The 13960-nt window shown below is 42.7% G+C and overlaps 1 protein-coding gene across 1 annotated transcript; it reads right to left on the bottom strand.

Moving 5' to 3' along the window:
- Positions 1-392: 392 nt before the first annotated feature.
- On the bottom strand, positions 393-7323 carry LOC123138570 (wall-associated receptor kinase 3). Its single transcript, XM_044558542.1, has 2 exons — positions 6483-7323; positions 393-1689 (listed from the first exon to the last, which is right to left on the bottom strand). Exons 1-2 carry the CDS (start codon positions 7321-7323, stop codon positions 719-721), a joined length of 1812 nt encoding a protein of 603 aa, XP_044414477.1. The 3' UTR covers positions 393-718.
- Between the last annotated feature and the right edge of the window lie 6637 nt (positions 7324-13960).

Genomic DNA, 13960 nt, shown 5'->3' with positions numbered 1-13960 from the left:
CCTAGTCTCTTCCATCAGATCGGTTTTTTGGTTGCATTGGGTAGAGCATGCACTTCTACATGGTATCAGAGCCAAGAGGTCTTGAGTTCAAGACCCGGCTGGCGCAATTAAATTGCAGCCCACTTTCGGTCCACGTTTAGGCCTGAGGGAGCCACATGTGAGGGGGAGTGTTGACGTAGTATAATGTGCTGCCTAGTCTCTTCCATCAGATCGGTTTTTTGGTTGCATTGGATAGAGCATGCACTTCTACATCTACTTCAACTATAGTTGAAGCACTGGTACAACATTAAGTTACTCGTACAGAATAGATATATTGAAACGAGTAATAAAACTTCTGACTTTGGAAAACCACAAAACCACTATGGTCCACTTCAATTATACAAGTACTGGTGCATAATTTAGTGCAGACTAGACAAATACTTCCTCCGTTCCAAATTACTTGTCTTGGATTTGTCTATATACGGATGTATCTAGCACTATAATGAGTCTAGATACATCCGTATCTAGACAAATCAAAGACAAGTAATTCGGAACGGAGGGAGTAGAAAGGAGTACACTCGATCAGAGTTGAATTATTACATAATCATATGAAATATATAAAATACTACTGGATATTACTTCTTTAAATGGTAGGAGATTTGTCCTCCACAGGTTTAAGCGCAGGAACTTCCATACTTGGAGGACCAAGATTTCCCTGATAAATCCTCTCTTGTCCATGTTATTCAGATTGCCCTATATTACGGAGACGGTTTTCTACTTGCGTCATATCTAGGCGTTCCTCAGGATTAAGTTTAAGACACTCCAGAGCGACTTTGCTAACCATTTCCAGGATCTCCATATCATTCTCGCTTGTAATATCATTATCAACAAAGTTCCTTACTCTTTGATCTTGACAAGCTAGAACAAAATTTTTTGCATAACTCATATTGTCATCATATATTGCAACCCTCCTTGTGATAAGCTCTATGAGAACAATTCCAAAGCTGTATACATCACTCTTCTGTGTAACTATCCCATGGACCATGTATGCTGGATCTATGTAAGCCTTGTCTCCAGTGACCCATTCCGTCTGCACAGAATTTCCTCTTGCAAGCAGCTTTGAGGTCCCAAAGTCTGAAATTTTTGGGGTGAATCTTGCATCAAGAAGTATATTAGCAGATTTAACATCACCGTGACGGATGGTACTCTCCACTGCTGAATGCATGTATGCCAAGCCTTCGGCGGAACCAATGGCAATCCTGAGGCGGGTATCCACTGGAACGTTGTCTTTGCTTTTGAACAGAACATCATACAGACTCCCTTTCACTACATACTCATACATCAACATTGGAACATCCATCTCTAAGCAACAACCTAAGAGCCTGGCAATGTTCTTGTGCCTCATTCCAGATTGGATTATAATCTCAGCAATGAAGTCCTTTTTGCTAGCTTCATTAACTTTGATGGTCTTCTTTATAGCCACTTGTTGTGTGTCTTTTAGAGTCCCCATATAAACCTTACCAAAATGGCCCTCTCCAATAACAACCCTGTAGTTATTTGTCATCTGCTTAAGTTGTTTGCTTGTATAGATCCTTATATTCTTGACACCTTCTAGTATTGGACCACCATTTTGTTTATAGAATTTTCTGAGTTTGAGGAGTTGATGTGCCACAACCATGAGGACAATTACCACAACTAAAGCAGCAAGGCCTACAAAATTTCAAAGTAAAGAAATATTTTTGTATAACTAGCTAACATAGCATCTTACTTACATAACTAAAGGATTAACTTCACATGCCATATCTTCATTATCACTTAAACAGCAAAATCGGTATGTAATATCTAAAATACCACAACTGAAGTGGTGTATATGTACCTATTGCAAAATTCAATTGCATATTTGGAGTAGGGAAATTTTGAGTGGCAAATGGGCAGGATTTTATTGGTATATACGGAATAATGATGAAAATCCAAACCACATTAAACGTTAGAAATGCAGTATGTCTCTTATGACTCGAGTACATAATGAACTATCCATGTTTAGAAAAGGTTAGTGTAAAGGGCTAAATCCCACGGTGACGGGAAGCGGGGCAGACATCCCAAAATACTTTAAACGACCAGGACCAACGATGTTGAGAGGCCGAATAGGAAATCTCATCTGGATCTGGACGACACCAACAGGTGGAACCGCCCCACTGGGAAACCCAATACTCACTTGTCACAACACAATCAAGAGGGAACAAAGACCAGACAGAGTCTACGGCATCTGAAAGTCGCATAGGCATCTGAAACTTGCTAGGGAGTAGCTAGTGAATTAACTATTGCTCTCTGCAGGCAAGAGGCTTCAAAAAGGGCGGATCGTAGGCAAAAAATAATATGCCCAGGGAAGAAAAGAAAAGGCAAATCTTCCTGGAGAAAGAAAAGAGCAAACCAAAAGAACCAACACTAAAAAAGAAAACAACATAACTCGCCACACACATTCACCAACCACCAACATCACAGCTAACATGGCCGTCACATCGGAACCGGAAAGCAACCCTCCCCCCCCACCCCGGGGAGGTACTCGACATAACCTGACACGACATATGCCAAGGGCAGAACAACACACATCTTAGCTATAAAGTAACGTCCATCCCCATGCCCGGCAACACCTTGCGGGAGGTAGCTAGCATAACTTGACACAGAGTACACCTAGATTGGACCTCGACAAAGTGGACCCAATAAGTAAGAATTATCCACCAATTGGACAACACCTCGCCAGAGGTACTCGGCGTACGAAATGAATGATCACCGTCAACGAAAATACAAACGTAGTATGAACGCAATCATTTGCAGAAAGTTGGGAAAAAATATGTCAAATAGTTCATTTAACTTCTGGGCTATAGTTTTAAATAGTTCACTAAACTTCTTGTCTACAGTTAGCTTATGCGCCACTAACGCAATTGGTCATCTAGTTTATATAAAGAACGAGTAGACGTTATTTGTTACACGATTTATAAATGACCACGAGCATGAACAAATCTTACGGAAGTGTCACCCCAGTCCGTAAGGCGGATATCATGTTGGAGAATGAACTACGCACAAGGTTTTACAATCAGGTATCTATTGGCATACTCTCTTTAAATAAGCTTCTAAGTTTATCCTATCTTGTGATGAATGTTAAAGAAATGGTAATATTGGTTGATTTTAGGAAATTCCTATGGACTATTCATTTGTTATTGAACCTTTGAGGTCTATAGTTTTAATTATATAAGATTTTTCCTTCCTAACACAGTAACACTTATCTTAGTTGTTATTCATTATTTCACGAAATTGGTAGAAACTATTCCAAATAAAAGTGTTGATCATTAGACTTGTATTGAGATACTTAAACATGTTATCTTTCCGAGGTTTGGAATTCCCTGATACCTTATGAATGATTGTGCTTTCAGAAAAGTTTTGGCTAAATATGATGTAAACCATAGAGTAGCACCACCTTATCATCCTCAGTCTAGCAGACATGTAGAAATAAATAGCACAAAAATCAAATTAATCTTGCAAAAGACTATTAATAAATCCATAAAGAATTGGTCTAAGAAATTGAAAGATGCACTTTGGGCATAAAGGACTACTTACAAAAATACCATTAGGATGTCACCTTATAAAATTGTTTGGAAAAGCATATCATTTACCTTTTGAGTTGGAGCATCAAGCTTATTTGGTCATTAAAGAGCTTAACTTTGATTTTGAGCTTGGCGGAGAAAAGAAGGTAGATATGAGTTTTTTAGATGAATGAAGAAGTGAAGCTTATGAGAATGCTAAGTTCTTTAGAGGAAAAAATTAAAATATGGTATGATAAATGAAGTCAAAATCGAGAATTGAACATTGGTGATAGAGTACTTTTGACAAGTCCCATTTCATACATCTTGTATGCTAATTTCTCTCTAAGTGGGAAAGAGCGTATATCGTCGAAGATGTTTACCGATCCAGAGTTATAAATATCAACAATGCCGACGGTGATAAACCGAGGGTGGTTAATAGGCAAAGAATCAAGCTTTATATTGCCGGAGGGCCCATAGAGGTGGATACAGACATTATAGAAGTAATTACACCAGTCTAGTACACAGAAAATGCATTGCGCAAGACTCCACAACCTTGAAAAAGAGTACCAATGTGATATGGTAAGGGAACTGACTGTAAAAATTCCACACAAATTATATGAAACTTTTGCGTTGAATAAAAATTTCTGGAGAAAGTGAAAGTCGAGGCGGTGCCCGTGGGCCTACAATGTCCTGGCCACATGGTCGCCCCATAGGCGTATGGTGGGCCTGTCTGGTGGCCTCGAGGACTTTCCCGACTCCATCTTTCGCCCCGCGACTCCTTCCGCAGGGCGGAGATTCATATAAAACCCTGGTAACACTCTTGACTGTCTTGGTGGCAAGAGCAAAAGCTAATGGTACACTGACTCACGAAAAGGCTAATTGCAAGGATGAAAAAATTAAGTCAAATATCGAGATAATGTTTACTACATGCACTAGAGCTTAAGTTATAAGGTAAAATGACAATTTCTTCAGAAGGCCTTGCGTATGAAAAGATTCGATCAGTCCTGGAGGGACCAGGTAGGTTCTTTTACGCAAAAATGGATTGTTGGGATCAAAGTGAATGATAACATAGGTCATTACTTTCAGGCACGCAAGGGTCTGAGACAAGGAGATCCGATGTCACCGATTCTGGTCAACATAGTGGTCGACATGTTGGCAATCCTAATAGGAAGGGCTAAGGATGATGGCCAGGTAGGTGGCCTCGTTCCTCATTTAGTTGACGGAGGAGTGTCTATCCTACAGTACACTGATGATACTATCATCTTCATGGAGCATGATTTGGCTAAAGCAAGAAACATGAAGCTTATGTTGTGCTTTTTCGAACAATTGTCGGGGTTAAAGATTAATTTTCATAAAAGTGAATTGTTCTGCTTTGGAAGAACTAAAGAAGAACAAGAAGCTTACAAGGAAAAGGCTAGATTTCTATCGACCGCGCTTCTTCTGGCAGAGCGATGAATTAAAACAAAAATATAGACTCGCTAAATGGGATATCATTTGTAGGCCGAAAGATCAAGGGGGTCTCGGCATTGAAAATTTAGAGGTGAAGAACATATGTCTTCTTAGGAAGTGGCTGTATAAGTTATCTGTAGAGACGGATGCCACATAGGCCCAGATTCTGCGTAACAAGTACCTTCAATCCAAAACCTTGTCCCAGGTGATGGTAAGGCCGACTGATTCACTTTTTTGAAAAGGACTAATGAGAGTGAAATCAGTCTGTTTTAATAGGACAAAATTTGTAGTTGGAACAGGTACTTCCACAAGATTCTGGGAGGATACATGGCTAGGGGAGACGCCCCTTGCACTCTAATATCCTTCTCTCTATAATATTGTTCAGCGAAAAGACGCTTACGCTGCAATAGTATTACAGTCCAATCCTCTTAATATTCAATTCAGGTGGATGCTAGCGGGAAACCGTTGGGAAGCTTGGCTCCATCTTGTGAGAAGATTGATGGATGTCCACCTTTCTCAACAACCCGATCAGTTGCGCTGGAAACTAACTAAGAATGGTGAGTTTTCGGTTAAATCCATGTATTTGGATATTATCAACGCTAGCTCTATTCCTCACTCAAAACATGTTTGAAAAGTCAATAATATGGCCGTATGCATCGTTCCGATGCAGAGGCACGGGCAAACCCCCTTTTCGAAAAAAAAAACTAGAGCTTAAGTTTTTTATTTTGCATTTTCACTCGGCTTCTGGGGCTGAACATCATAAAATTTTCACTTCTCCTCTACTTGTTTTTGTACTACAAATACTTGCAGCATTATGAATGAAGTACGATTAAAATGTTTACCACCTGCAATGATGAACTTACCTCCAGTCAGCGGCTCCGAGCCTTTTCTTTCTTTGTCCCACACCCTATCGGAATGGGTAATGTTCTCCTAATTGACTCGATTCCATGCCTAATTTAATTACCGTGCCGACTGAACGAAGAATCGCAAGGTTGAATAGGTTCCAGGCCGAAGTTATTTACCCCGTTATTTTATTGTTTTACTAAAAAAAAGGGCAAATTGCATATAGTGGATCCCAGTTTTTCTTACACTTTGGCTACCTAAAAACAAAAATACTCATCACATGGCATATGAGGTAAGCTAAAAAAACACATCATCAATCAAAACAACAAAAATACTCAGTGTTAAAAAAAATAACTAACAGTGCTCTACACTACAGTAAAGTACTTACCTACGGTCGCATTTGCTGCTGGACTGAATATATGTGTGCAGGTTCCCGCTTTGCCATCTCCTTTCAATCCGAATTTGCATGGACAGTCGTAGCCTCCCAGCCTGTTTCTACAGACTGCGCCACTTGAGGAGGGAAACACTTGGGGTCGCTTGCATTCGTCAATGTCTGAAGAATCAACAGTTTCAGGAGTTAACGAGCAGGTAAGGCCAATCTGTCGTGTGTAGGTAATCATATGAGCGTACCTTGGCAGCCGTCAGGGACGTAAGGGTTGCCAGCGTAATGGTCCCAGCACTTGCAGATATATCCAGGAGTAAAGGTTGCGTTGGCACAAGAACTGTTGCCGCTGACGCAGGCATAGTCCGGAGGCGGCGGCTGTCCTTTTGCCGGACACGCAGCCTCACCGGCGGCGAAATCAAGCGCGAGTGGGACGCCCATGGTGGTTCTGTTGAGTAGAGTGTAGTTGTACATGTCCGCCGTATAGTACTTGTACCATGACTTGTCCACCAACATGCCGTAGGCGCACGGGAGGATTGGCCACATCGCGTTAGCGGCATAACCAAAATCGACATGCAATTGCAATACCCTGGCGACCCGCGCAGGGGCGAACTCGCAGCAGCCCTCCGTGCAGGCCCCGTTCCCCCTATCTCCACTGAACATGATATTATACGCGAGGCAAGAGAATTGGAGCTCCGAAGGGTCAAAATAATACAGTCTAGGCACGGCGCTCCAGCCGACGCCGATGAGAATGTTACGCGCCGACAAGGCGAACGGCGTGCCGCCTAAACCAATAGTAAGGTCCGTGGAGAGGGACGTAGTATCATTTGTGCTGCAGCGGTGCGACACCGGGGCTAACGCTCGTGCCCCGCCCGTGTCTACTGATATGCTCAGCAGCTCGAGGGGCGACGAATCATCATTGCCCTTGTGTATTACGTTGATGGAAAAGAAGAGGCGAGGGATACCCGAGGAGTGGTTGCACAAGACCTCAAAGCCATCCCGGAAGCAGCCGGTGCCGATGCCAAACGGGAAGGGGATGCTGATGTCGCCGCACTTGTCCGGGCAACCTGGACGCCGCCCTTCAGCCATGGCCGCAAGGATGACTAGTAGGATTACCGGCAGCAGCAGCTGGAAATGTAATTGTGAGCTGGGCGTGGTGGTCATGGTGCACGACTACCTCGACCCGGTATTGAATGGAATCACAGCTAGAGATGAATGAATCCAAAAGAAACCACATATAGTTGGGCTCCAGACTCTCCATTGTTATACACACGGGCATGGCCGGCCACATGCTCCTCACCAATAGAATACTCTAAAGAGGAATAGGCAAAAATTCAAGGATGTAGATGCTTATGTAGTTTGTGTACTATAAATTTTTTAGGTTTAGTATTTTTCTTTTTGCATTTTATTTTGTGACATAAATCACACATGCATGTAGTAGTACCGACTGTTAGTGCAACAAGCCAACAAGCCAACTTAGCAGCCTCCTCATCGGTTGATCTATCGTTGTTCAGTCTCTTTCACAACCTACTCTTGCACATAAACCCGGGCACACGTCGGGCTGGGCTGGGTTTCGGGCCGGACTTGTAAAAGCCCGACCATTTCTCAAGCCCGAGCCTGGCCCGAAGCCCAAAATACTCCTTGTTTTCAAGCCCGAGCCCGGCCCGAAGCCCGAAATACTCCTTGTTTTCAAGCCCGAGCCCAGCCCGAAGCCCGAAATACTCCTTGTTTTCAAGCCCGAGCCCGGCCCGAAGCCCGAAATACTCCTTGTTTTCAAGCCCGAGCCCGGCCCAAAATCAAGCCCGAAGCCCGAACCGAATGCTGTTTTTCAGTGTACACACGTGCAAGCCCGGCACGAAGCCCAAAAGCTCAGCCCAAAATATATGAAAAGTGAAGCCCGAGCCCGGCCCAAACTATCTTCCGGACTGCAAAACAAGGCCCGAGCCCGGCCCATACGTCAAGCCCGGCCTGCATTTTTCTTGCCGGGTCGTCGGGCCGGGCTGTCCATGTCCGGGTTTACTCGCACATGATGTTTTGTAAACACTTGGGCATGTTGCATCATGGTTTTTATGAAGGGATTACTCATGGGAAGTTGATTTTTACTCCCATTCCCTTGTTTGGTATATGGTGGGAATTAGCACGGTAATTAACAGGGTACCCCCTGGGAAGAAATAGGTGGGGATTAGCTTTCTCAACTCCCATTCCCCTTCCCACTTAAACTCTCATTCCCTCTAATCAAACAGTGGACTTTTAATCTCCTCACCCCTCAACTCCCATTCCCCATTTCTAATTCCCCCGAACCAAACGCGCTGGGTTCTGTACCATTCCAACAAAATTGCTCCCAGTGCTTCGCATTTTTGTCCCGGCCTCTTAATTTCCTATGTCTTCGTAATCTGTCCCTTCTTATACCGACCGCCTCTCTATTTTATGATCCTTCGTCCGCAACAATCTCATCTCATCACCGTGACTTGTCCACCATGTATAATTAACTTTCCATCAAACCCCATCATAGTAGGTTCTTGTGCATATAGTCGCATATATATTTCCTTTCAGTTTTATTTTTAAGCTATTATGTATTAATACTTTGTTTTGTCAAAAGGCCCAAGTCTGTTGTGCTCAATTGGGTCTGTTAGGGAAGCTGGAGCGGATTCCTGGGTCTCCTCCAACTTCACAAAACTTCACAAATCCAGCTTCCCTAGCCAGCTTCGTGCTTCACCTGGCGATTCCCAAGTGTTCGGCGTTGATCGTAGCTTCTCGCATCGCTAAAGCCCAGCTGGGAGGTTGTTGGGCCTGATTGGGCGCCAGTTTGGGCCGTTGGAGGCAGCCCAGAGAGCCTATATACCGATTCTATCAAGAGAGAATGACTAGCGATATGTTTGGGCAATGTACTGATTCAATTACCTTCACTTGGCGGTGGCACTTCGAATGTAATATTGGCGAACTCCAGCTTTTCGCATCAGTGGAGCTGGGCTGACCCTGCTTCGCATTTTTGTACTGCGGTCGATGGCAGCTTCCTGAAGCTAGCTTCTCGGTGATATTTCGTTCGGCACGAATCCGCTCCAGGAATTTGTGAAGCATGGAGCGGGAGGAGATCAAAACACGCCCTTAGTTGCATACTTGCACACAAAACCTTGTCCAATCTCGGCCTCATTGTATCTGCATAGAAAACCTTGGCAACATCCCACGAAATCAGGATCATAATTTTTTATTTATAAATAGTCCGCTATTCCCGAAATCTACCCAATTGTTTAATTAAACAAATGCAGCTAATTACACTTGTGGGCTCTACATTATTTGCATCAATTTTTTTTTTGACCCAGAGCAATGGGCATGTTTCCTTGTGTTGGCCATTTCAGCTGCTTTGTAGTGTATTCAAATGAATCAAAATAAAAAATTAATACTATTCTAGGAATAAAAGTTCCTAAATTTATTGCAATTTTATCACCGTAGCCCCCGTTTTCTTTGATTGGCTAGCATGAAAGTTTCAAATAGCGCGCTAAGCCTCTTAGAAGCGGACCTCTCTAAATGCTATAGTGGTACTATACCGCGTTATTTGAAGTTTCTTTGGCTATATGGAATTGCAGGAACGATATGATTTTCAATAGACAACACATTTTAAACTTTTTGCAGGCATCTTCAGAGCTACGACATGGATCCGTACATGGTCCTTACTCACTCCTACAGACTCCAGGGAGCCTTTGGTTACTGGGTGCACCCAATGGGAGATAGTAGCATGGGCTATATTCAACCGGTTTAGATGGCGGTCTCATAACGGGATAGGAGTGTAGGGACCGTGTCCTTTTATGCATACTGGTTGTGGTATTTAGTTTTTTATGTGTTGTTTGCTCCGCTTGCGAGTTGTAATGATTCTGTGACTTTGTGCTACTTCGAGACTTTTAATAATATGATTGCATGCATCGCTTAGATGCAGAGGCCGGAGGCAAGCCTTCTTTTCCAAAAAAATTGTGTTTGGACAGAAGAGCATTAGCGCAGGGCCTATTCTACGCAACAGTGTGCTATAGCGAGCGCTATTTAAAAACAGGGCTAGTACTTCGATGAAGACTCTGTATATACAATGCCCTCCTTCTCAAGACGCAATTAATGCTAGCTCCCCATGGCATTGACTTAATGGAAGATCCATAGCTCATCCATGCGTAGTTAAAACACAAGTAGCATTATGGAACCTGAAATATAGTATATATAAAACCTGAAGTGCATCACTTGATGCTGAGGCCGAGGGCGTTCCTGTCTTTTCTGTATAAAAGAGAGGCTTCTTGTGCAGCGACCTCTTCAGAGAATGTGATTGCTGGCGGCCTAGTTGGTGGATCATGCCATTTCTTATAATAGATATTGTTTCATTACCAAAATAACGGAGAAGCGGCCTGTGGCTGGGAGCCATAGCTGTGGACCTCTCCATAGCTAACAAAACCAAACCACCTTTACCTACAGTCTCTCTCTCTTTGCGGCAGTTGGGTGTTGCTCATTTCGATTGAAAAAGTGGAGTTTTAGAAATAAGAGAATGGTGGAAGGTACCTCGAAATGGTAGGATCACATAAACTTCAAAAAAATTGGTGGGATATATATCTCAAATGCTATCCCTATTCTTCTTCATCAGACATGTTAGCGAACAGGGACAGTAAAAATTGGCGGGTTTAAAATGTTTTGTTGTTCAAGTGGACAAGTCGCAACTAATATATATTATATACTCTATGGGAATACTTTATTGGAATCTAAAGTCTTCCTACATGGTTGAGTAAGTCGACGAAACAATGCATACATTATTCTGAAAAAAAAAAGGATATTGGTGAATGGTGGCGTCTTCAAACTTGCTTCGGTTATTGTTGCAATAATATTATAGATCGTGCTGGGCAGTTGCAGTACGTGTAGACCTTGCCAAGTCTTCAAACTGCAAGAAATTAAAGAAGGGGGCTGTCAAGATCTGTTACATTTCATAAACTAAGTACCTACAATCTTCTTCCCACTATGTACTTTGGTCAACTATATTTAAGAAAACTGGCAAGTTAGGAATACATACCAAGTTGTAAGGATGCAAAACTTGGGTCTTGGCTATAAATTCTTCTAACTGAAAGAAATTTTCATAAGATGTTTGTTTCATTCAACAAACCAAGAGGGGCACCAAATCTTCTTTCATGGCTCCTTTTCCATTTTCGCTAGCACAACAGTCATTTTTTTTCCTTTTTCTTTCTGAACTGAGCACATCAGTCCTGGTTGTGCTTGAATATTCCTTCTGTTTCCTTCATCGACTTTTCTATCATCTTTCTATACATATTAATTATTGTATATATAAGCATATACAGGCATTCCAGATTATGCTTCCCACACTACATATACAGGGGCTGAATCTTCAAGTGTATTTCTGCAACCCAGCCAATCTCGGTAACACTAATTTTTCCATTATCTGCTTCTGAATAACACCATGTTTACTTGAATGGATGACCAAAGTGTGCTACAGCGTATACTTGACGGAGACGAGGAATTGAGGGCTCTGCCATTTGCACTGTTAGAGCAGATCACGGTCAATTTCTCTGAAGAGCGAAAAATTGCACGAATTTTAACTCATTGTTTTTGCCTGGTTTCAAGTGCATTTATGTCTACATTAGAAGAGCTAAGCAACTAAAAGACGGGCATAGTTGAGACACACGCGCGCGCGCGCGCGCACACACACACACACACACACAACTAAAAGATGGGCTAGCTAGGACTGCTTCCTGCTTCTTCTTTGTCCATAATTAAGGGTCCTCTTGACTTGAGGTTCTCTACTCCGGGATTAGGGTTTATGAAGAGGAAGTTTAACATACGTGGTATTGCACGTCCGTTCCTGTTTAGCAGGTCTATCTATGTTTAGGCCTTATCCAACAAAGAAAAAGAATTCCAAAATTAAAGGTCAAAAACGGCCACCAATGTGGAGCTTATTGGATTTTTAATTATGAATAATGGAAATGATGTCCAAAAATATGAAACTTGGCATGGTGTATCATATGACCTTAGTACCTGTGGTAAAATTTGATGCGCTTCGCTGAGAGTAAGTCATCCATAGCTGAGTACCTGGCTGAGACTCGGCAAACAATGGAATACCACTAGTGTCGGTGATACTCCTTCCTATCTACTCCCTCCTTTCCGGTTTATTGGGCTCATCTCATTTTCTCGGTTTTTCATATTATAAGTCTCATTTTCACTTCTTTCCACCGTGTGTTCACATTTCAAGGTGCATTAAATTGATGCATACAAGGATTAAGAAAACCAACTAATGCCTGTAACCATTCATACTCATTTAGTGGTCATCCATATATACACTGTACTTAATGCAGATTAAAGTTTGAGTAATTTTATAAGCTATGAGATACATTCTTCACTCACCATCTATGTTGGTTGACGAGACTTCAAATTTAATCCCTATAAGCCGGAAAGGAGGGAGTAGATGTTCTGTATGATGCATACAACTATACTGTACCATATATGGTTATCCCACTAAAGCTTTGCAGTCTGACCTTTTCAACCCATTAGTATCACCATGAAACTACAACTAGGACTCATTAACAAAAAAACCTAGATGTAAGACATTCGTAGCCGATGATGCACTGCTGGCTAGATACCCTGTAGATGATATCATAGCTACGACATCTTGTGAGCTACATACGAATGTGAAGAACATATCCATGAAGGTGGCGGATGGCTATGCTTTAACAAATCCCTATGAAGCAACCTTCCATTGCAATCCGATTCTAGTTGGCTATGCTCGTGTCGGGGTTGATGAAGTGATGTCGGGATATTACGAGCTAGACCTTGACATTCCTGGAGGTGACGATGAGCGCACACTAGGAGAGGCCATACATCGTATAATTCTATGGAGAAAGAATTGCATCGTCTTTTCAAGGCCACCGACTTCTACTCCAACAAGTCCGCCGCGTTAGTCGACTCCTGCTCCAAGGCCGCCACCGCGTCAGCCGACTCCTCCTCCATGTCTGACACCGTGTCAGCCGTCTACGCCTCCAAGTCCAGTACGACGTCAGCCGACTCCTCCTCCAAGTCAGGCACCGCGCCAGCCGTCTCCGCCGCCTCAGCAACAGCAGAAGAGAGGCGCCGCAACTACAGCGGCTAGCGGTACAACAGGCAAGAAATTCAAATATGGTCTAAGCCTCAGGGCTACTCCAAAGTCACCTTAAGCTTTGAAATATGAACATGTGAATGTGAGGGACTACAGCCTCATGCATGGATGCAACAGTCACACGTAGAAATGCACACAAAAACGCACGCGGCGCCCTAATGCCTGCATGCCCGAGCACACGAGAAACACACGCGCTCACGGTCAACTGCTCAACCTACACGTGCATGCACACACGTACTCAGCCAGGGTGAGCTAGTGACCGTATAAACACCAGAAAATGTATTATATTGACTGCAACGAGCGTATTATGAAGTGCACTGACCGTATTTTTACAAATATATAGTGATCGCAACTGTATTTATCTCATTTCAAATGATGCCATAATATCTACTCTTATAAGAAATAGAGTTGGTGATGATTGTGTGCCTCCTATCCTGCAATATAGACCGTTCGATCTATATCTAACAGATATGAAGGAAACTACAATAATTTTGCAAAAAGATATCCGCACTCCTCTCCACATTTGCAGATAAACTACTCATATAAACTACTCACAAGATAAACTACTCATATAAACGCATTTTGATATTTCGTGCAACT

This window comes from Triticum aestivum, chromosome 6B, assembly GCF_018294505.1.
Source record: "Triticum aestivum cultivar Chinese Spring chromosome 6B, IWGSC CS RefSeq v2.1, whole genome shotgun sequence".
Taxonomy (NCBI): domain Eukaryota; kingdom Viridiplantae; phylum Streptophyta; class Magnoliopsida; order Poales; family Poaceae; genus Triticum; species Triticum aestivum.
This window is presented reverse-complemented; position numbering and strand designations above follow the sequence as displayed.